The sequence below is a fragment of the Sciurus vulgaris genome (assembly GCF_902686455.1).
Source record: "Sciurus vulgaris genome assembly, chromosome: 2".
NCBI classification, from domain to species: domain Eukaryota; kingdom Metazoa; phylum Chordata; class Mammalia; order Rodentia; family Sciuridae; genus Sciurus; species Sciurus vulgaris.
The window spans coordinates 28,381,986-28,406,231 of NC_136462.1; the positions used below are offsets into that span (position 1 = coordinate 28,381,986).

Below are 24,246 nucleotides of genomic sequence, written 5' to 3' on the forward strand. Positions count from 1 at the left end.
TTTGGGGCTGCATAATTCTTTGTGGTGAGGGACTGTCCTAAGCTTTGCAGGATGACCATGAGCACCCTCAGTCTCTGTCCCCTAGATGCCAACTGCACTTCCCAGTTATCACAACTGAAAATATCTCCAGATATTGCTCCCTGTGGAGCAAAATCACCCTGAGTAGAAAAACCAGTTTTTATTTTCAAGTAATGACCTGGCTTTAATTTCTCCTCAAAGCAGGGCACTTTCAGGCCCCAAATGCCACAGAAGCTGAACACCACAATGCCCCTGCCGGCTTCCAAAAGCAGAGTTCACATTTGAGGTCAAAGAGATGTTTCCCTTATTTTATAGCATGGTTATGCCCTGATGGTGGTTCCTCTTTAAACTTTTTCTCTCTCACTGCCATGTGTTGGAAGCAGAGGGGCATAGTTAAGTGTCAACTTATGGAGCCAGTCTGACTACAAGTCACTAGGTCCAAATCTATTCTTTTGTTTGAAATAAACCTTTGCCTTCCAAAGTCTAGAGTTATTAGGGTTAAGGAAATCAGAATGTGTTTGGATTTCCATAGCTGTGCTAGCTAGAACCAAATCACACTTACGAATATCAAGTTACTAATAACAAAAGTGTGATTTTTTTTTTTTAAACTTTTTTCTTTTTTTGGGGGGTGGATATTGGTAATTGAACTCAAGGGTGTATTATCACTGAGCTATATACCTAGTCCTTTTTATTTTATTTTTAAATTTTGAGACAGGGTCTTACTACGTTGGTTAGGGCCTCTCTAAGTTGATTTGAGTCTTGCTAAGTTGCTGACGCTGACCTTGAACCTGTAATCCTCCTGACTCAGCCTCCCCAGTTCTGGGACTATAGGTGTGCATCACGGCACCCAATTCTGATTTCTTTTAATAGAGAACAATAGCATCAGCAGAACTTTCAAGCCCACCAATACCATGTATTGGACATAAATGTAAGGGAAACACACTATTTCATTTAATCCTAAGAACAACCCTAAGATGTAGGATCTATATACATATATACTACATATAAATGTATGATATGTAAAGTATGTATATGTTTATACATATATATTTATATGTGTGTGTTTATTTATTTATTGATTACACTCAGAGGTGCTTTGCTTTAAAACACTGAGTCACATCCCCAGTCCTTTTTGTTTTTCAGACAGGGTCTTTCTAAGAGCAGCTGAGGCTGGTCATGAACTTGAGATACTCCTGCCTCAGCCTCCAAAGCCTCTGGGATTACAGCATGCACCACTGTGATATTTAACAGGCAATGAAACAAAAGCTTAAATGTTATCTCCAGATAAGTCAATTAAATAAAAGAGACAGAATTTCAAATTCTGGGTGAATAACAACTGTGTTCTACTGCCTCCCAGATGCTACTCTATATAGTATAAATAAATTATTTTTATTCATCCTTGAAGTATATACTTTGATTCAAAATACTGTCACTGCTGCTGCCAACCCCACCACCACCACCACCACCTCTGCCTCTGCCATCATCTCTTCTACAGAACCATTTCCATCTCTATTACCACCCCTGCCATTTATTGAAAATTTGTGATAAATATAAGCTATGTCATGGATGGGGGGTTGAACTTATCTCCTCTCTCTCAAAAGTAAGTTTTCTGAAAGCAGAGATCTGTGTGCCTTGTCAATGGATGTTATCACCAGCACCTAGAGCACTGTAAAGCACAGGCACAGTCTATGTGGACGTGAGCGTGTATGATGAGAGGGTGAATCCAGCCATCTGTCCTTAAGGAGACAGCAGATACAGAACATTTGGAGAGGAGAAACCAAGCAAGGAGGTAAATGGAGAATCAGCACAGAAGCAATTGGGAGAAATGATCAAAATAGACTAAATCCCAATCCTGAACAAAAGGCAGGACTCAGGTTCAAGAGGGCTGAGGGAACTGTGCTGGGAGGTGACATGAGCACGCAGGAACCAAGAATGGGAAGCACGGGGCAAATTACCTGGCAGGCTCTCTGGAGACCTCCGAAAATTAAAAAAGGTTGAAGAACTATTTCAGAGATGATGTTTAAAAATTGTGGCCTAGGCTGACTCATGTATCCTACCTTTTTTTTTTTTTTAAAGAACCAATTTGGATAATTTTAAAACTTCCACCTTAATCTACTGAGGTTTGCTTTTCCTTCAAGAAGAGCCAATTTCAATACTTGCAGTCTTTCATCCAGGTTTTAAAATTTAGTGGCATATAGTTGTGCACAGTGTTCTCATAATTTTTCAATCTTCTCTATACTTACTTTTGAAGATTTTTTTCCCTTGTTTTTCATTCTTGTGTTTTTCTGGCCAGAGGTATGCTTATTTTCTCCTTCCCTGTCCTCCTGCCCCGAACCCAATGAGGCTTTGAACTTCACTAATTGTACTGCTTGCTCGTCACTTAATGTTGCATTTGCCTTGATTTCCTTTTGCCTGTTTCCTTAGCTTTATATCATCGTCCCTTGTTTAAATGTATGAGATGAAGGCTTGGTTAAGGCGTGGCGGTATGTGGCACGCGTACTCACCACTCTCCTCTCATCTCCCTGACTAATCTCTCAAAGTTCCCTTTCTTGCTGAGATCAGAAAGGTTCTCACAGTTCCTTCCAATATGACACTGTGGGCCATCAGCTGCAGTCAGTCTCTCTGTTGAAACCAATCTGCCATTTGCATCTTGGTTCATTTCAATTTTTCTATATCTTAACAAAAAAATGACTAAGGTTATGAATTTACCTTTGGATATGTCTTTGATTACATTTTGAATATAAATTTTGGTATGTACAATTCTTTTTCTTTTTTTTCTTTTTGGTACAGGAGTTGATGCCAAGGGCTCTTAACCACTGAACCACATTCCCAGACCTTTTTGTTTTTTATTTTGAGGCAGGGTCTTGCCAAGTTGTTTAGGGCCTTGCTGGGTTGCTGAGGCTGGCCTTGATCTTGTGATCTTCCTACCTCAGCCTCCATAACTGCTAGGAATACAGGTATTACCACTAGGGCCAACTATGATTTTTACTTTCAATATAGTGTGTCTTGATTTAAAAAAAAAATATTTTTATTTGTTCTAATTAGTTGTAAATGGTATACTACCAAAAGCATTATACAAATTTAATGCAATTTGTATTAAAATCCCAATGACATTTTTCATAGAACTAGAAAAAGCAATCATGAAATTCATTTGGAAAAATAAGAGCCCCAGAATAGCCAAAGCAATCCTTAGAAAGAAGAGTGAAGCAGGAGGAATCACAATACCAGACCTCAAACTATACTACTGAGCTATAGTAATAAAAATAGCATGACTACACGTCTCTTTTTGAAAGTCATTTACTTAGGCTGAGTCTATCTTTTCTCTCATCATTTTTACTTTTGTATATTTTTCCTTGGAATTTTTGACATTTGTCCTTTATTTCACAGGTTCAATGTTCTGAGTGTTCAGTTGCTATTAGTTTTCTTTGACTCAATATTTTCACGCAGGCAGTTATCTCGACACAATCCTTCCTGGCCCCAGACTGCTAGTACTTTCTATCTGATAGTTTTGCTAGCTCTGCACATGAGATACTGTACTCTTAAATTCTATTAAGAATACAAGTTAAGTATTTCCTAAAATGTTATTTTATTTCTTAAGTTATTTCAGAGGTTGGCAGAACCTCTGAATCTTCTCCATGAAGCCTTCTTTTGATCTTTCAAGATTCTTCAATATCTGCTCATCCTTAGAGAAGAAAGTCTAAATTCGCCATTATGAACCTACATTCATGGAGAAACTGATATGGATTCTATAAAAAGTAGTATAAATTCCTGCCCAAATCTTTTTTTTTCTTTTTTCTGCATTTTTATTGGTGTATTATAGTTGTACATATTGAAAAGATTTGTTATTATGTATTCATACATACATACAATAAAACAATACAATTTGACCAATTATATATAATATTATATTTCAGCAATCTTTCACTGACTGCTTCCCCACTCTTTCCCCGCCTTCCGCCCTTTGGTCCTTCTCCTCTCCTGATCTAGCTCCTTGAGTTTTAGGAGATCCACCCTCACCTTTCTTTTCCTTTTTCCTCTCTAACTTCCACATATGTGAGAAAACCTGACCCTTGGCCTTCTGAGTTTGACTTATTTTGCTTAATACGACTGCCCAAATCTTTTAAAGAGAGATTTTCATACTCAGATAAGAAGGTAAGCAAGGGATAGTAAATATCCAGCAAGTATACTGCCAGTTCAACAACCATTTTAACATCTCAGCAGGCAGGGATGAGAAGAGTTTAACTTAAATGACACAAATAAGAATCACTAGAGGAAGATCCATCATTCCATGACCCTCACGTACCTCTCCACCCTACTGACCCATACACAACCCTTGGCAACTGTGGCTTAGAAGTGGTGGCCAGTACCCATCTCTCTGATGTTACTGTTCACGTCAAAAGCAAATCCTAAGCCATCCTACTGCCATCACGGAGGTCCACCTGGGAGAGCAGTAGCAGAAAGAAAAGATCCGAGTGGTAGCCTCCTGGCAGGCACTCATGGCCTCCCTGGTCCCAGCCTTGCCCCTTGGAGCGAGAAGCTGTTGTCTGGGGTACTCCAGATCTCCCACTCATTTCCCAGACTGTGCTCTCACAGGAAGCTGCTGCATAAAAGCCCTCCATTGTTGTTCTTCAACCCAGTCCTTCCTGTGTAACACATAACAGGAATTCCCCCAATCCTTCCGGCGTGAGAGTGACACTAATTCTCCCTTCTTTTGACTACTTCATTGGTCACTTACGTGGTGAAATTTCTATGTGAAGAGAGAGGAGTAAGTTCCTAACTGCTTACTTTATATTATATTCCAAAAGCAATGTTTTAGGATAATTAATCTGCCATTTGCTGTACAGATGGATTGGAGTAGATTGGTAGGGACTTTTGAAAGCAGTAGTCTACTGGGAAGAGTCTGAAATTAGCATAATAGGTGGTGTGAATGACAGTTTGGGCTCAGTCATTGACCACCTGTCCCCAAACTGTGCTTCCTGATTCCTTTACCTTCCAGCATGAAGTTTTATAATTATACATCTTAGAAATGTGTAAGTTAGAGAACCCTGTATCTAAGGATGGATATGCCATAGATTCAACCACATTTCTTCAAACACCACATCATAAAAGACTAAAAGGCTGACAGACAAGGTTAATCTACAGTATGGCATCTTCTATGCTCTCACCAACAACTTTTGGACCACTATGATTCCTGAGTACTTTGCCATAGTTTAATGACTCATGTGTCAGAAGACGCAACACACAGCGATATTCACCTGATGCTTATTGTTCTATCCTGTGACAGCAGCCTCTGAGCATCTGTCCTCATAATGCTGCTTTTAACAAAGGTTCAGGTCCCATTAATTGGTATGTGGTTTTCTTGGGCTGTGCAGCTCTTGATGCTTTCCTCCCTCCTAATCCCTGGCAGCCTTTGACAAACACCACTGTCCTGGGTGCTGACCCAGAGCGCGGTTAGCTTCCATTTCCACCGAGAGCTCCCTGCAGAAGCTAAGATGTGGGCAAGAAAAGGCAATCCAAGCTCCACAAAGCAAGCACTGTCATTCAGTCTGAGTTCCTTTTATCTTTTCTTTTTCCTCTTTTGTTTGTGCTACGACTTGAAGACAGGGTCTTGCCCATGCTAAGCACACACACTACCAACAGAGCCAAACCCCAGCCCTAGTCAGTGATTCTTAAACAGTTTTCTTTCTTTGGGGAAGCCTCCCAAGTTACAACAGCCTTGACCTGGCCCTTTCAACTTCATCTCTAGTCTGAGTTTTGCCCAGCAAACTTCAATGTCCTCAGATTTCTTTCTCCACTTTTCCTGCATAGTACGATGTATGATTCCAGTTCTGAGAAAAAAGGTCACTTCTGTGGAGGAGGAGGGAGTTAGGTGCACACAGGCTGTCATCCTAATTAGTGCAGCTGACTATTGGATGAAACACCAGAGAGTTTTGAAAGGAGGACTGAGGTGGCTTCTACACTATGAAGTGCTGCAAACATTATAGAGGAAACCCGAGCCAGGCTGCTGGCTAAAATGGAAATGGCTAAAAAAGGAAAAAATAAGAACGGAGAGGGAGGAGGAAAAGAGAATCCAAAGCATTCTCTTCGCAGAATTGACAAATGAGCACACCTAAAAGAATTACAAATTTGAGAACAATAAGAAGAACTTCTGGGCTAAGAAGAGGTGAGGAAAATGGCCGCAAAGCTTCAGTATTAAGAGACAAGTGTGCTCTCAAAGGTCATGAATGGAATCGACAGAAAACAAGTTATTTTGGCTGATTATTCAGTAGGGACAGTGGTTTTTGTTTTACAGACGGGAAAATGAAACCTTTAGAGAGAAAGTGACTTGAATATTATCATAAAGAAATAAGACCCCACTGTTCTGAGTCTCAACTCCCTTTGCACCAAAATTCAAATGACATTCCATCTTTTATGTCCTATTGTTCTCCAAACTCAACCCTCTAAGATGTGGAAACTCTGATGCTCTTGGAAATTGCTTCTATATCTGTCTAATGCCAACTTCCGTGTTAGGAGAAGTCTGAAGTTCATCCCCAAAACACAGGGCTTGGCATGGTCCACAGCTCATTACAACTTCTCATTAGTTGTGTCTCCTGGGGCAACTAAGGCATTCCTGAGTGTGACTCAGTACCACCAGTCATAACTGAAGTTCCTGATAAATCTGGACAGAGCAGGATAAAGGCAATAATAAGATCCAAGCAAATGAAGCAACACATCTTATAAGAAGTAAAGAATTACAAGAAAATTTCTTGAAATGCCATCTTGATATTAAACATACTAATACCTAAAACTTATTTAACACATATTATGTGCCAGGCACTGTATTTGTACTTGACACTCATTAATTTATTTATTTTTCTTAATGACCCTAAGAAGTGTATACTACTATTATTCCACTTTTAAAATCAGAAACTGAGTCACAGTAGCTAAATTGTTATGCTGGCTAGGAATAAGAATTACTATAGAACAGGAAGAATATGTAAACTGAGATTAAGTATCCTGATTTCAGGAGCCATGGAAAGTTTCTCTAGATTAAAAATCACTTCATTGATCCAAATAATAAATGAAGTTCACTTCATAGTAATGTACCAATGACAGTTTCCTAGTATGGTAGCCTTCAAATGTCCCACACTAATGCAAGATGTTAACAATGTGAAAAATTAGGTGAGGGGCACCTGGGAACTCTACTGTTCTTACAACTTTCCTGTAAATGTAAAATTAATATAAAGTTTATTTAAAAAGCTTTTATCTGAATATTTCATAAAGGGAGTTTTTCATTGAGTCAATGCAGATAGAAAACTTCTTTTTTTCCTGAAAGTCAAAGAATATTTGAAAATATTGGTGGGGCCTTCACAGACACGTTACACGTAAGTGAGAGGACATTAAGGTCTCCGTTAGAGCTAACAGCCTTACTGACTTGTGCTGGAGTTTTAAAGGCAAATTGGAAACTATTTCCTGGAACACTGCCTCACAGCATGCCTTTTGATACTTGAATTATATTTCTTAAATTCTGAAGAAATCTTTGCTTTTCCCCACTTCGGTGCATTTTTGATGCTAAGCTATTTCCGGTTTTCCCACACTCCTGCCTGTCACAGAGAAGAAACCACAAAAATGCAGAAAAGCAAAGTTTGTCCAGAGAGCTGCAATTTTACCTCGGGATGCTGAAGAGCTCTCCTGTGAGCGGGGGCGGGGGCTGGAGGCGGTGACAGTGCCTTCAGATGTCAGCTGCTGCCTAAGCCTCCTTTCCATAGCAGGCCAGCAGGCCACACAGGCCACCGAGGGCCCTCTGGGGGCAGGGGCAATAAGGAGAGGATGCACGAAGAGCACACTGGCAGATTCGAAGTGCACTTCTGACCTGCTGCTTCAGCTGTGGCTCTGGGACCTGCAGGGCAGTGATGGTGGCGAAGTGAGCAGGGCCTTGCACTACTGCTTCACAAACAGGAGTTCTGTCAATACTTACCAACTCATCTAGGAAGCAGATACTCCTATTGTCCCATTTTATAAGTGGGGAAACTGAGGCCAAGAGATTAAGTATCTTGCCAAAGATGCCCAATTGGTCAAGTGTGGAGGGGGAAGGGAGCCAGGCAGTCTGCCTCTGCAGCTGCACCTTGAGGACTCGACTGTTCTTTCTGTTGAGAGGACACACAGCTTCCTTTTTATCCTGACACTGGCATTCAACCACAATCTGCAGCCTTCCTACTGCCCTTTGCTACTGCTCCAGAGAGTTCTGCAGTCCTTAAAATGCCAATTATTCCTACAGCAGGGCTTTGTACTTAGCAGGCACTGTGTAAATATTTGTTGGATAGATGAATAATGGCAGCAATATGATTAAAACAGTCACAAGAGATTGTTTTCAATTCAAATCCAGAATTTGATTCACCCTCCAAGGGGGAGAAACACTAAGGCATTTTTCTTTGTTCCAGGATTCTTTCCTACAACTAAAATTGAGCTTGTGAAGGACAAACGAACGTGGAACATTAATGAGAGTACGAGAAATGCACACAAGCTCAAGGTGTGAAAGTGAGAAAGGCCAGTCAGTGCCAGACATCTTTGAGAAATTCCCCAATTTGAAACTGCAGAAGGGCTAGAAACAACACCATTTACCCACCGATTTCTAGTTCCCTAGCTAAAAAAGCGTTGGAGGCAGAATGGAGGATGATGACCTATGACAATTTAATTCAGGCACAGAAATGTTTTTTAGTATAAAACAGGTAGACCTCCCATAGTACTAGAAATATTTTCGCTACCCTGTTTGTTGAATAAGGTCAATGAAGTGACACTGACATTAATGAAATCTCAATGCTACATCTTCCCATCCCAGTGCCCAAACATGAACAAACAACAGCAGGGAAGAAGGCATTGACTTTAGTATGAAAATGAAATGATCTGATTGTGCAGAACAGGCAAGAGAAGATACAACGAGAGAGAAATTTTCATTTCCTTTCTCCAAGCCCACAGTTCGGGACTCTTACCTGGGGCACTGACTGTAACTCCAAAGGCCAGCAGAGTTGGTTAGCAATGACCTTGAACTGTGCAGGGAGCTGTCACCATAACCACCCAGGGAAGCTGAAGGAGTAGGGGCTGCTCTTCTCACAGGGCACAGCCCAGCCACTGGCATGCTTTAATTACTCCCAAGTGATTCCAATTTGTAGCTATGGTTGAGTCTAGAGTTAGTCTCTATTCCCCATCGGGTGTTCCTGTGCCCCCACTGAGCTACACTCCTAGCCCTTTTAATTTACTTTTTTATTTTGAGACAAGGTCTTGCTAAATTGCCAAGGCTAGCCTTGAACTTGGGATCCTCCTGCATCAGCCTGTAGAGCTGCTGGGACTACAGGTGTGGGCCACGGCGCCCTGATGGTATTCTTGTTTTCAGTACCTTATGGAAGGTTTCAGAAGTTAAAAGTACTATTAGCTTAACATTGACATAACTTAGAAGAAACTGAAAAGTTTACAGTGAACTTACTTTGAAGCCCTCTGGGATGTGGCCTTTCTGAGCACTTGTTTGTGATTAGATGGGGGTTTGGGGACCAGGGAGGAGGAAGAACTTGGAGGTGGCACCACTTTCTGTGGCAGAGTGGTTGGCTTCTGGCCACTAGCGGTGGCACTTGAAATTCTGCAGCCTGCACCATTATTCATTGTCCATAAATTGGAGTTAGGTAGTGTCTGGCTGCCAAAGATCGCCTATAAGAAAAAGAAAAGAAAAAGATTGAAGGAGCTCCCTCTCACCACCCATTTGCTGTATATAACTGCTGTAATCCTAAGGCAGGGGCAAAGAGAAAAGGGAAATTGTTAAAGTTAGTTTTTAGGGCAAACTTCCCTGCCAGTGCAGGTCCAGATTCAGAAGGGGAGTCTCCTGCAGCAGAGCTGAGGTGCAAGCACCAGGGATAGGAATCCGGGCACCTGGTACTAGGTGTTGGTCCCTATTCCGGAATTAGAAAAGCATTTGTTCTCTCTCAGTCTTGATTTCCTTCATTGTTACAGTCAACAGATTTTTTTAATGAATGTCTCCTACTGAGGATTGAGTGCTAGAAATTTGACTCCAGCTCCTTCAGAAATCTGAAGGCCCACATGTTGGAGGAGAGGGAAGAGGCCAGTGTGGCCAGAGCACAGTGAATGACCAGAGTGCAGAGATGAGGCCCAGAGCCAGACCAAGCATGGCTTTGAGGGCACTTGGAGAATTCTAACACAGTAACACCCTGTTGACCTAAGGATTAACACAAGATTTTTACATTTGAAAATGTTTTCAAAGTAAAAATTGTGACATGAATATAACTCATGTCATGCATACAATACAAGGGTATTTTGGGCTGGAAGGGAGGCCAATAAATAAAGATCTGAAAACACCATCTAAACATCACAGATGCCACAGATATCTGCAGGCTGTGAAAGTATACTTTCTTTAAGTAGGTACTTAAAGAATTCTTACAACTTATTTACGTCATTAAAAAATAGGTTTGTGTGTGTCATTAAGTTTTGTTATTGGTCCTTTAATACTATTAATACTACCATCAATACGCATGTATTACAAAACAAGTTTTAAAGCATTTTTTTAACCTGTATTTATTTATTTATTTATTTATTTTTATGTGGTGCTGAAGATCAAACCCAGTGCCTCACACGTGCTAGGCAAGCGCTCTACCCCTGAGCCACAACCCCAGTCCGCAAAAACTTTTAATGTAAAGTCATTTTAAGAGAAAAATAATGTGATGGGCAGAATACATAGCACTTTTTATGAAAAGGCTATCCTGAAATTCAGATCTCTCTGTAGATAGAGAAGTCACTTGGACATGGTCAGGCTTGACGGAAAAGGAAAAGATGCTCTTAGGGCATATTCACCTTCCAGACAGACCTCACCTGTACTATTTTTGTCCTTTATGAATTTTTTTTTTAAATTCAAATTTAAAAGATGAGCTGGGTAGGTTTAGAAACTTGTCAACCAACCCTTCTCTACTCAGGCCTGGAGAGTCCCACTTCTGGGAAATGAGTCCAAAAGTCTGGCTCAGCAGGTCACAGGGGTCTTGCAAGGATCGAATGTGTTTGACTCAAACACTTGATACAGGTCAAAGTGGTTTCTAAGGGAGAGGATCTGAGCATTTTCAAACTGACCCATCTGACTGAGATGTGCCTTTGCAAACCACCTGGGGGAGAAACTGAAGAACTGTGGATGCATGACACAAAGAGAAGAAAGGAAGACCCAAGGTCATGGGCCAAGCCAGCAGAGCAGCGCTGTCGTGTGTGCACATGAGAAGGCCCTTCCGTGGCGCCAGAGGGCCGAGGGTCCCTGGTGCTCCAGCCAGCCTTCTGAGGGAAGGCACCAACTCTTCAAACTCCACAAAGGTTCTCAAACAAACCTTCTTTCAACTGCTGTTCCCATATCTGAGGGAGAGACTCAACTGGGAGAGGAAGGCAGGAAGGGGCAACCCTAGGCTGCTGTTTTCCCTACTCCATCCTACAAAGTGAGCTCGGCTGTGAAGAGTGTATAGGAGAAGACCAGGACTCAGATGGGGACTGAAGAACTGGAATGAGGGCCGCACTGAGCTGACCACAGACAACTTCAATGAATCAGCAGTCAAGGAAACAAATTGTTAATAAAGAACTCTTAGAAATAAAAATATTCTTTAGTGAGTTGTATTTTTTATGTTGCAGGGGAACTGCCACGGGTCAGAACACCTATTCAATAAATGTTCCCATGGTAACAACAACTGTATTACTGAATTCATCACGGTTTTCTTTTTATTTTCCAAATTCGTCATATTTTTCTTTCCAAAACTTTTCTGGGTCATCTAAATATATATAAAAGAATAAATGAAAACAGCAAATTCAGAACAGAGTGTATACTAAGCCCCTATTTGTGTATTAAAAAGTGTACACACACACACACACACACACACACACACACACTCACACATTAGTATTGCACAGAAAAATTCTGGGAGGATATACAAAAAGTTGGTAATTTCCATGAAGAAAGAACTGGTTAGCTAAGTGTCAAGTAAGAAGAACATTAACTTCACTACTTTTTTAAATTTGGTGTGCAGTTATTACAAAAATAAATAAATTATTAAAAAGTCAAGTTCTACTAACATTAAGTGTAAAAAATTAGCTCTGAGTATAACTGAAAATATTCACATGAAGCCCAATGTCAACCAGTTAGGTACAGGACTCCCTATTAGACAGCCTTGAAGAGGGAACTGACTATCCATCGCCGGCTTTGGAACCAGATGAGGTCACTGATGAAAAGCAGAGACAAGGCTGACTGGAAAAAACATGGCTTTTCAGTTAAATGCATGGGGCTCAAATGTCAGCCTTGTTACTCCCAAAATGGGTTATCTTTTCAAGTTCCTTAACTTCTCTGAGCTTTGGCTTCCTCATAAGCAATTATATAACTACTTTGCTGGATTGCTGGAGATTAAATGAAGATTACCTATGTAATCAATAAGGGTTTCTTAAGATAAAATACTTGGCATACAATAGACACTTAGCAAATGCTCCATTCCTTTCCTTCTTCATTCTCTACTTCAGTTTATCAAGGGTTAGGGATGATATTCAAGTCTACCTATCAATAATCATTTGTGGATGGTAGTTGGTTATGCATATTTTCAACATATTTTTCTAGTCTTATGATGACGCTCACTCACTGTGAAAGCAAACTCTTAAAATGAAAACATATGTTTAGGTTCCCAGATCATATTTATTCAATTCTCTCTGGCTGAAATAATCTTTTCCTCTTCTGAATGCTTATAAAAATTTATTTGCATGTCTTATTCTACCTGGTATTGTATTCAGTCTTGTATTACAGCCACTTATCTGTGTACTTTTCCTCTCTTCTGGACAATACACACTGAAAATAGCTAGATTTGTATATGGTTATTAATTATGGTTTCACCCACAGAGGCTTGTAAAACGCCCAGGTACTTAATACCCTTTTACTCCAGGAATGAACAAAATGAAATAGTACATTAACTATCTTTTTTTTTTTTTTTCTTAAGCAACAGCTAAATTTCTCTACAATAGGCAAATGTGTATACACATAGAGATGCAATCTTGTAATAAGACTAATTCTCTGAATTTGAAAAGTACCTAGTGTGCTGTGTCCAAAATACAAGTAATTCCTCTTAAGATTTCCCCCAAAGTAAATTTCTTCCTTAGATGCAAATTTTGTAGTAGGACTTGATACACTGATGTTCTATACAAGGTTAGATGAATCCTCAGAACAAAAAAAAAACTTATTGCTTAGGACACTGCCACCTGCCTGGATATCGCCACCTTTCCCTTTCTTCCTAATAATACTGTTCTGATTCTGTCTGCATAATAATGTGTGTTTAGCTTAGCCCTTCCCCTGCCGTCCCCCCCCACCCCCGCCCCTTACAGGTAACCACATGACAAGATATAAACAGAAGTTCCTGGGTGTGGTTTTTAGGAAGGTTCTTTGAACTTTCACACCTTTCGCCCTGACTATTCTTCCCACTAGCTAGCTAGAAGTGGACAGGCACAGGGTGTAATGGCAGGGAACAGAGACAGAAGGAACATGGGCTTCTGATGGCACCTGGTGTGTGGGAGCTCTTACCTCTAGAGTTCTAATTATATGGGGGTAAAAACCCTTTCTGACTTGAATGTGTGTGTGTGGTACGTGCAGCCAAACGAAATCCTGATATGAGAACTAATTCTCAGTCTACCACAAAGTCAAGCCAACTTAAGCCTCAGCAGGCATGGATTGCATCTCAAAGCAACTTATCTTTCCAAATACAGTAAAAAGCTTCTAGGTTGTGCTTCTTATGGTTTGGTGGCCATGCTGGAATACACTGAATGGACAACAAAGGAATCATAGTTGAATTCCATCTGAAATTGAAGAGTCAGTAATGAAGACAAATCCCGAGGTATCTCACCAAAGTGAAGGTTAATTGGGGTGGGACTGAAGCAATCAAATATGATAAGAAGCAGCCCAGGAAAACACTCAGGCAATATTAAAAGCAGATATGTAAGTGGGTATGTTTAGACTGGTTTCCCAGGCTCCTCATACCCTGTTATTGGCCTCAACCCTGCAACTCCACCAGCTAGAGATCATGTGAACTGTTTTGTCCTGACTCTTGAAAGGACAGAATTATAAGATGTTCTCTGAATAAATTCTAAGACATGTGAGGACTGAATACACAATATTAACAACCTAGGGACACAGCTGTGCTGTTGCCACTCAGTATCCTGGGCTTGGGAGCACTGGATAAGCAAGCACTGGCTTCTACTTTAGAGCTGGGCAACATCTACATGACTCTTGCTGCTCCGCTGGGTGTGGGAAAAAGCCACAGGACAGCAAGGAGACGCAGAGCTCCAGTTTGAGGGTTGGCTTGGCCCCAGGTAAAAGACTGGAAAGGCCCTCCCTTGACAACAGAGGGGTGCTCGTGGGTGGGAGGAGGGATTCCTGATAGAAAGAACACAGCCTGCGACTTGGAAGGTTAAAAGGAAGCAAGATCTGGGCGCTCTAACTAGAAAGATAATACTATTCAGAGATTAAATTCTGGAAGGTTCATTTTCTTTTTTTTTAATTCCTTCCAGAAAAACACTCCTTTTAGCCTTCACTTAGGCTTGCTGGTGATGGAACAGAGCTGGAAGGCTCTTTGTAATAAAATAACTGTAAATTCCATTTTTTGAGAATTAAGGGAGAGAAGGTAGCAAATGCTAATCTCTGTTTGAGTAGGCCAATGTCTCTTTTACCCCGATTTCAGAGAAGCAAGCATTGCTGGGTATCACTCTCCCCATGTGAGGTTTTGTCCTAACTGCCACAGAGTTGCCATACACAGTATACAAATCCACCACCAGTTTATCTCTCACTGGCAGCTGCAGTGTGGGGGCGGTACTTTTCTAGAATATGTGAGCCACCACCCACTCAATGGACCACAACCAGGGGGAGACTGCAGAAGGCAAAGAACATGCTGCAACTTTTGTGCAACACTGTGATGCTGTAAAAACCTCAGCGCCAAGGTGAGGGTCAGAGTAGCTGTTTTTATTTTGGCAAAAGAAAGCTTCCAAAGGGCCTTTGTCTAACTCATACAGAGCTCTTGGCTGTCTTCCATTCAGTGTTTGTCAGCTGGGACAGGAGTAGGGGCTGAGCAAAAGAAAGGGGTACAATTTCTGGTACTGCTACCATAAGAAGTGCTATGACTTGGATAGGGATGGAGCAGAAACCAGAGACCCAGGAGTTACTACATATATAAACAGTACATATATGTGTGTATATATATATATATATAAATAACAGTATATATATATATATATATATATATATATGGGCGGGGAGGGAGAGGGCAAGAGTGAGCACAACCACACAACAAATACCCCAGGCAGGACAGTGACTGCCAAACCTCCTGGAAGTCCTCTGGCACATCCTTCCATTTCTAAAACCAATGAAGAAGTTCCTACTCATTCAGCAAGCAAGAAAGATCTTACTACCCCCAATAGCTTACTGTGAAAGATGTAAATACAGGTGCTTACCTGGACAGAAAAAAATTTGAAACTCTTATTCACCAACCAACTGAAACCAGTATTCTTCAGAAAGTTTCTAAATTAATCCTATTTGCTAACACTTGAGGAACAACAAATGATTTAAACCAGATATTCAAATATCTCATGAGCCTCAGAATCCTTCACCCAAACAAACCAAAGCTTCCATGGACAGCCTGAGTTCGTTTTTCAATAATTGGACTCTTCTTGGGTTGGGTGGGAGACAGGACCAAAGAAGCCTAACTCCCTACGAGGCAGTTGGCTCAGGACACGGCTACTCTCCATGACCAACTAGACCTCAGACAGCATGGATGACCTTCCCTTGCCAGCAGCCCCTTGCTCCACCCAACAAGACATCCAGCCATTCGTAAGTCAGGAGGCTGAGATCCTGAGGGCAACTCAACTCCCGTGAGTGTAGCTTTGTTTTGCTGCTCATTTCTCACCTGTCTCACCCTACATCTGGCAACAAGGAACACCAATCACACACGCACACTAAAGCCTGGCAGGCTGAGGCTTTCCTTTTTGTGAAACACTTTAGTTTCTTTAACACATGATCATCAGAAAACAGCATTAAAAGCCATTTCTAATTCTACCAGAGATAACCCGTTAATATCTAGACATTTTTCTATATACTTATTTTCTGTATGTATTTCTGTATGCTTAAAAAATGGGATCATAGGACACCCAATGTTTTGAGGCCTGTTTTTTTTTTTTTTCATTCAAATATCTACCTTGAGATTTTTTTCACATCTATGAAGGTAGATCTAGATCACTGTTTTAATGGCTCCATATTTTCTGTTATGGTTTGTCATAATTGTCAAACATCAATAGTAGAATGTTATAAGCAGACACACTGAGGTAGCTTTTATTTGTGATTATGGAAATATTTAAATATGTTCACAGATTTCTGAAAGAAAAGCAGGACCCACCCCAATTTTATCCTTTCCTTTTGAAATACCACCCCCCCACACACGTGCACACTTAGGTGGTCACCAACTGGTTTTGCTCTTTAAGGATACTGCTGTGATAAACATCATGTTATTAATATTTTTTCACATATATTATTGGTTTCAAATAATTTCCTTGAAGAATAGATCCATCAGAAGTCTTCTCAGTCTTCTGTTTTAAAACTCTTCTCTATATTCCCCATTTGCCCCCAGTAAAGAATGTATCAATTTACACTTCCATCAGTATGATTGAGAGGATTGATTTCTTTATTTTCCTTTGATAATTATGAGGAAACTGTGTCCCATGAAAATCTGGATCATAATTTGATGCTGTTGCTGTTTATTTCCTTTTTTATTTCCTATTTTATTGTCTTTGGACAACATTTTATAGTCTACACAGATATTACTCTAAAGAATAGTCATTTTGTCTTGGTATTAATATTTTTTTACTCACATACCTCTTTCTCTAGCAACTATGAACACACTGATTTATATACAATTTTTTAATTATCCAAGTAAGCAATCAGTACTCTATGAGCCTGCAGCTTCTTCTAAGACATCTTTAATATTGTTTTAAGTAACTTCTAATTCTGAAGATGAAATTATAATACTATGTTTATTTAAGGGTGAAAGCAATACACTATTGAAGCGAGATCTGCACATCCACACTCACTATTCACATTATTGACAATAGCCAAGATGTGGACGCACTGATGGATGAATGGATAAAGAAATGTTATATATACACACACCAAAGATTATTATTCAGCTTTTAAAAAAGGAAATCCTGTCATATGCTACAACGTGGATGAACCTGGACGATGTTATGCTAACTGAAATAAGCCAATTACAAAAAAGACAACTCCTGTATTATTCTACTTATGTGAGCCACCTTAAGTAATCAAATTCACAGACACAAAAGTAGAATGGCTGTTGCCAGAGGCCGGGAGAGGAGGAAATGTAGGGTTGTTCAACGAGGATAGTTTCGGTTATGTAATATGAGTAAGTTCTAGAGATGTTGTACAAAAATGTGCACATGATTAACAACACTGTGCACTGTATTTAGAGGGTAGATTTATGTTATGCTTTTTACCATAATGAAAGACCTGAAGTGTCCCACGACGGTCCACGTGGTAAAGGGTTAGTTCCCAGCATGGCACTATCAGGAGGTGGTGGAACCTTTAAGAGATGGGGACTTGTGGGAGGCTTTTCATCACTGAAGGTGTCTTCTTGACGGGGACAGTGGGACCCCAGACCCTTTCACTTCCTCTCTTTTGCTTCCTAGTGAGCAGTTTTCCTCTGCCATACACTTCTACCATGATCTGCTACTTCACCCAAAGCAACCTATCATGGTAAGAACCTTTCAAAACCTTTGAAACTGTGAGCCAAAATAAACTTTTTCTCTTTATAAGATTTTTACATTTGTTATAGTAATGGAAGGCTAACATGCATAATGAATAATAAGAGCAACTAAGGTTTATTGAGCTTTTACCATGGGTCAGCATTGCTCTAAATCCTTTATTTGTTAACTCATTTAATCCTCCTAGTCATCTGAGGCAGGTTGCACCATCACCTCCATTTGAAGAGGAAACCAAGCACAAATATGTAAGTACTGTGACCAGGACTGCCTATCTCTGAGCAGTAAGCTGGGATTTGCACCCCTGGGGTGTGATTTACTACACTACTGCCCTGATTTATGTATGCTACCTTTTAAGGCAAATGTATCTAAAGCAAAATCTGTTTAACTCTAATCTCCTTTCCAAAGAAAAACTAAAGCAAACCTAGCAATGTTAACAGCTTTCTTCAGATGCATCTAAAAACCAGAGATTTCATTCACTTTACCCCAAGATCACTCTTTTAGAGAACACTGAGAAAATTTTGTCTCAAATCTTTTAAGCAAATATTTCTCACTAATATTATTTTATTTTTTTGTGTGTACTGGAGATTGAACTCAGGGGCACTCGACCACGGAGCCATATCTCTCACCCTGTTTTATTTTCTATTTAGAGACAGGGTCTCACTGAGTGGCTTAGCACCTCACTTTTGCTGAAGCTGGCTTTGAATTCCTGTCTTCCAAGTCACTGGGGTTACAGGTGTGAGCCACCACACCCAGTGTCCCACTAATTTTAAACATCACAGTGTGCACACGTGCCTACCTATGTATGTATGCCTGATTCAAAATGCTTGGTTGGATGGGACCAGAAGTGCTTCAGATTTAAAATTTTTTTCAGATACTGGAATATTTACATATATATAATGAGGTATGTTGGGGAAGGGACTCAAGTTTAAATACAAAATTCACTTGTTTTATATATACCTTCTACATAGAACCCAAGGGAAATTTAAATAATATTTTTAAGAGTTTCATTTTCAAAGTAGAATTTTCTAATTGTGGTGTCATGTCAGGGATCAAAAAATTTTGGACCATGGAACATTTTGGATTTTCAAATTAAGACCGCTCAACCAAACAAACAAAATGCTCAACCTGTATACAGATAATTTCATAAAATAAAATAAAGGGTTGAGGATGTAGCTTGGTGGCAAAGTGATCCTGGTTCAATCCCCAATACCTCAAAGAAAAAAAAAAATCAGGAATGGCCCCAGATTGAGAGCTCAACTGGTTAAAAAAAGAGGATTCGGTTTCATTTGTCAATCGTCTGTTTTATCATTTATTTGTTAGTGGATGTAGAGTATTATTTGTTCATCACTGCTCACATTCTCCTGATAGTATCTGTATTTTATGTCTCTTGATTAGTAAAATGAAATAGTTAGTAAAAGACATTCTCTATGTTCCCTTATAACTTTAAATTCCAAGTTTATAGACATTTAACTTGTCTCTGTCCTGAAATATATGGTTTGTTTTATTTGGCCCAGCACCTCATATGGTTGGCCTACTGCTCATATCTTCAACAGTATATTCGACCTTGCTGTCATATAGTCATTAAGTATTTTTCCTGTGGCTGTATCCATCTCAAATGGTTCTTGTATGTATGTACGTATGTACTTTTTTTTTTTCTTTTTTACTGTTGCTTTTTTTAAAAAATAAATTTGCTTTTCCTTTTCCTTTTTTGGCTCTTCACGCTTACAGATATGTTTCATTATTTTACACAAAGCTATTGCCTACAGAGGAAAACAAACCACAGGTCACAGATTGAGGGAAGGGAGTGTAATCAGTCACCTGGTCCTGTAACAAATGACATTTTAACAACAGATAACAAGATTGCTCCCCAGCAGCTGGCATGGGAACAGTTGCTTCTTTAGACAACCAAGCTGAGTTCTGGATTTTCACTGATTACACTGACCCTTTCTTTTATGTTTGTGAGAATGTTCGGTAGTGCAGCAGTCATAAATCTGGAGTGGCTTAAGTGATTAGTGATAAACGTGTAAAACAAGGAGAAAAGAGTCAGCTCTGTCTAGGGGAGAGTGATAACCTGGAAAGGGCTCTAGGAGCCCTCCTACCTGGTTCCAATGTCATCTCTGCAATTGGGCAGTGGTGTGAACTCAGGGGCACAATTTGAGCATAGGTGTCCTCATCAGTAGGAGTGAACAGTGCATTTGGCACACAGGACATGCCCACTGAAGTCCAAAATTTCAGAGGAACGTTATCTTAACAATGGCTTAGAAAACAACCTGCTGATAATCAGGGGACTTCTTTTGCTATCAGCTATGAATCAACATAACAAACTAATGCCTAAAGTGTCATAATACACTGGGATTCACATTTATATAGTATTGAAAAAGCAAGCCTAACATGAATTATACTAAGATGTTATCTGCGATATCCCATTTGTGGACACTTGCCCTATTCCCTTTTTGTCTTCTCAACAAAGCCTGTTATAGAAATAAAATTATAAATAGTATTATCATGATTGATGATACTATTATAATATTATCATATTATATAATACTATTATATTAAAATACTATTAATAATAGTATTATCACTATTGATATTGCTAAGAGTTGAAAGGACAAAGTCCTACCTGGAAAGGTAACATTCCACATAAGGCTCTGAATTGCCAAGCTGTAGGAACATATTTCAGGATCTTGTACGACTCATTAGCTCCTGACCATATTACTTAGTAATAAAAGTACAAGAGAGGCTTAATTATGAGCATTTCTAAGATTTTTGAACCCAGGAAACTTTCTTAAGATGCTTCTTTAATTAAGTATTTGAGGTAATTGGGATAATGTCTAGGCCTAAGTTTACAGGCATTTAGTAAAACTTTTGAGATTGTGCATATGAATAGTAGAAGACTGGTTAAGACTCTTGAAAATAAATTTTCAAAGATAATTTCACAGGTGTCAATAAGTACTTGTTGAATTTATGAACGACAATTTAAAATTTATGCAGTAGTCCTCAATGACTACTATGTATTGAATGTCTTATGATCAGGAAGACAGAATACAGCCTGATAACCAAGAGCTCAGATGTGGAGGCTGACAAACCAAGTTCAAATCTGTTTATTAGTTATGTGACCCTGAGAAAGTTACATGAATGACACTCTTCCCTTTTATCTGTAAACAGGGCTAATAAGAGGACAGCTGTAAGGATTCAGTGAAATGATACAAATAAAATGCCTGGTTTCATGATATCACATCTGGGGATTATAATCCTTATAACTCAGTTATCTGTTATCATCTCCACATTAGAGAGAAGGAAAATGAGGTTCAAAGAATGTCTAACAACCTTTCCCTGGTCATGGACTAGACAGGGCCAAGATTTAAACCAAGAATTATCTGACTCCAAAGCCTGTCCAGAGTGCCTATGTTCAAAACAACTGAGTGGAGTTTTATGAGTATTATTTCATGTATTTTCAATGTATTCTATTTAGGTAAGAAGAAAAAAAATGGTTTGGCAAAATCAAATAGAATCATCCTAGAAAAATCAGTAATAATAATAATTAAAAGCTAGAAACTAAGCATTATGAGTTCTTGATAAAGGTTAGGAGGAAAAAACAAACAGGACAAAAGAACCAACCAGACAAACAAAAGCAAAGAAGCAGGAGGTTATTGGCATTTGGGCCCACAGGTCCTGGGACTTCAGCACGCGCATGTGTGCACAGGCACACACAAATTCCTCCCTTGCACGCCCAGGTTTGACCTTCCCCTCTGATACACCTCCTGCTCCTGTGCAGTGCCCAGTGGCTCCCATGCTCTTGCTGGTGCTTGGATAAAGCGCCTGCTGAGTTCTCGCTCCTTCCCCTCCTTCCACAACCCAAACACACAGGCCAATGGCTCAGAGAACAGTGTTCCTTCCTGTAGGGGGTGCAGAGCTTTCTAGACACATGCAATGAACTTTTAGGAGCAAAATAACAGGACTTGGTTGGGTTTATATGGGAATCCCTTCCTGGTCTTTGAGGTTGTGCACGTACATACGCACCATTGGATGCTGCAGCATGCAGAAGGACCCCTTGCAGGGAACGCTGACTGCTACCCCCTGCCCTGCCCTGCTTGTTAGAGGAGCAGTAGCCTCCCTTAGCCTCAGTGAATCTAGGCTGGTCCACAAACCTGGGCGTGGCAGGAAAGGAGAAGTAAAGAGCAGATGTGTGGAAGGATGAGCGAACTCGGGAGGCAGTCTTCTACCTTGAGTCACCTTACTCATGTTGAAAATTAAGTCTACTAAAAACTGAAGAGCTTTGGAAAGAGAACGGAGCCGCTGAAGAATTAGGATGTGTTTAAAAGTGCTCCTCTCCCCTGCTGTTGTTCAAAGAGATGTCAGCAGTTTTGCCTTGGCCATCAAAATGTCCTAATTTTTTTTTTGCTTTCTGGGCTCTTTTTTGGGTCTGGATGAGGCAGAGAAGAGAGAGGGAGGGAAGACAGGGGGGACTGGGTTGGGAGCACAAGTTTAACAAAGGATCACTTTAACAGAAACTACTGAGTAATCGCTCTGCCCCGCGCCAAGAATAACATCAGCTCAGTGTCGGCAATTAGAATCAGGTCAGTCGGGCCTCACAGCCGGTGCAGCCCTCTCACAGACCCCAGCATGCAGAGCTACTCATGCTGATGTCACCAGTAGTCACTGTTGCCCAAGCAGGTCCCCCAATTCAGCTGAAAGAAGAGTATTTTTGCCTTGTCCTTTGGGGCAGGAAGCCAGTATGTAGAGGAAATGGGAAGCAGGGAGGCAAGCCAGAGAGGACACCAGCGGGATGTATCGGTCAACAGCAGTCCCTTGCGGCCCTAGCTACCTCAAGTTAATAATATGAACAGCACCTAGATTAGAACAGTGCTGGGAACAACGTAAGTGCTTATGAAGTGCTGGCTATCACTAGTAAAACAGGGAGGAATCTGTCCTGCTATTTATCTCTTGCCCACCCTGAGACTTGAATCCTGGGAGCTGTGATTGCTGAGCAGAATGCACCCTGATAAGAATGAGTAAGGAGGTATTTTGATAATTTATTTATGAGAATACTATGGTCGATGGGGTGAAAAAGACAGCAACAAAGTTCCTGTAAAAATTATTGCCTGATATTTTATCCTGTAAAAATTATTGCCTGATATTTTATAAGAGCAACATTAAGTTTTAACACATACCATCTCTCTTCCAAAGGACAGAAAACAAATAACCAAGGGGAGAAAATTTAATCTGAAAATTTGATTTATTTTTTTGCTATTGGGGATTTAACCCAGGGGCACTTAACCACTAGGCCACATTCCCAGCCCTTTTTATTTTGAGACAGGGTCTTGCTAAGCTGATTAGAGCCTTGCTAAGTTGCTGAGGCTGGCTTTGAACTTGCAATCATCCTGCTTCAGCTTCTCAAGTAGCTGGGATTAGAGTTTTAACTAGCCCTTCAGGTAGATGTTGCTATAGACAAAGGGTCTGCAAAGCAGGGCCTGCAGGACAAATCCAGCCTGTTGTCTGTTTTGTAAATAAAGTTTTATTGGAAGATAGCCATATTCATTCATTGACCTACTGTGGACAGTTGTTTTCACTCTGCCATGGCAGAACCGAGTAGCTGCAATGGAGAACCTATGTCCTGCAAAGCCTAACATAATTTACTATCTGGTTATTTGCAGAAAAAGTCTGTGGACTCTGCTTTGACTTAAAATGATGTTTTTCAAACTGCTGGAATTTCACCTATCGGGGCATAACAGCTCATAGTTTCAGTTCTGTCTTTTTTTCCTTTATCATGCTCTCCATCAAAAAGACTGGATCACACTCAATTTTCTTGTATCTGTCCTTAGATACCTCTGCCAATGGCTCAGCATGACTTTCCTCTCACTTCCATGTCACAGGCTCAGTCTTCTTCAGGGGTGGATTCAGGTCATGATGAGGTCTACATTTCTGAGTAAACACAGGCTAGATAGAGATGAAGACCCAAACTCGCTCTGTATGAATGGTTAGAGATGCCCATTTTCACACTCAGCCTGAATCAGTGCCTTCTTGACATCGGCACAGCTGCATACCTAAGTGCTCTGGTTAGAGGCAGAAAAGGATAGAGAACCTTCTTTGCAAATAATGGGAGAAAGGCCACATGATGTTTCCCCAAACATCTATTAGGAGATCACTATATGCAAGGTACTATGTATAAAAATAATGACTATATCATACAACACAGTACCATTTCCTTCATATCCTCTTCCAAAAAACCTGTTTCTTTTATAGATGAATGCTAGGTCAATTTGATTTTAATTCTGCCTACCAATTTCAAATGGGAAGTAAACCAAATTTTATAACCTATACTTAGGGAAAATGATTCCAAAGTGAAAGGATTTTATTAGAGAAGTACTATCTCTATCTAAAGGATTAATTCAAGGACAGAAATACAGGACAGACTGAGAATGAAAA

At 40.2% G+C, this 24,246-nt stretch overlaps 1 protein-coding gene across 23 annotated transcripts in view; it reads right to left on the minus strand.

The window, feature by feature from the left end:
• TTLL5 (tubulin tyrosine ligase like 5) overlaps positions 1–24,246 on the minus strand; it is a 270,061-nt gene that overhangs the window by 44,077 nt on the left and 201,738 nt on the right. For 20 of the 23 annotated variants that reach the window (XM_079129214.1, XM_079129211.1, XM_079129232.1 and 17 more), the window contains one exon: positions 9,479–9,696. The exons of the other annotated variants lie outside the window; for them this stretch is intronic. In XM_079129214.1, the coding sequence (XP_078985340.1) occupies positions 9,479–9,696 (218 nt within the window). The remainder of the gene's footprint in view (positions 1–9,478; positions 9,697–24,246) is intronic. 23 annotated transcript variants of the gene reach the window in all.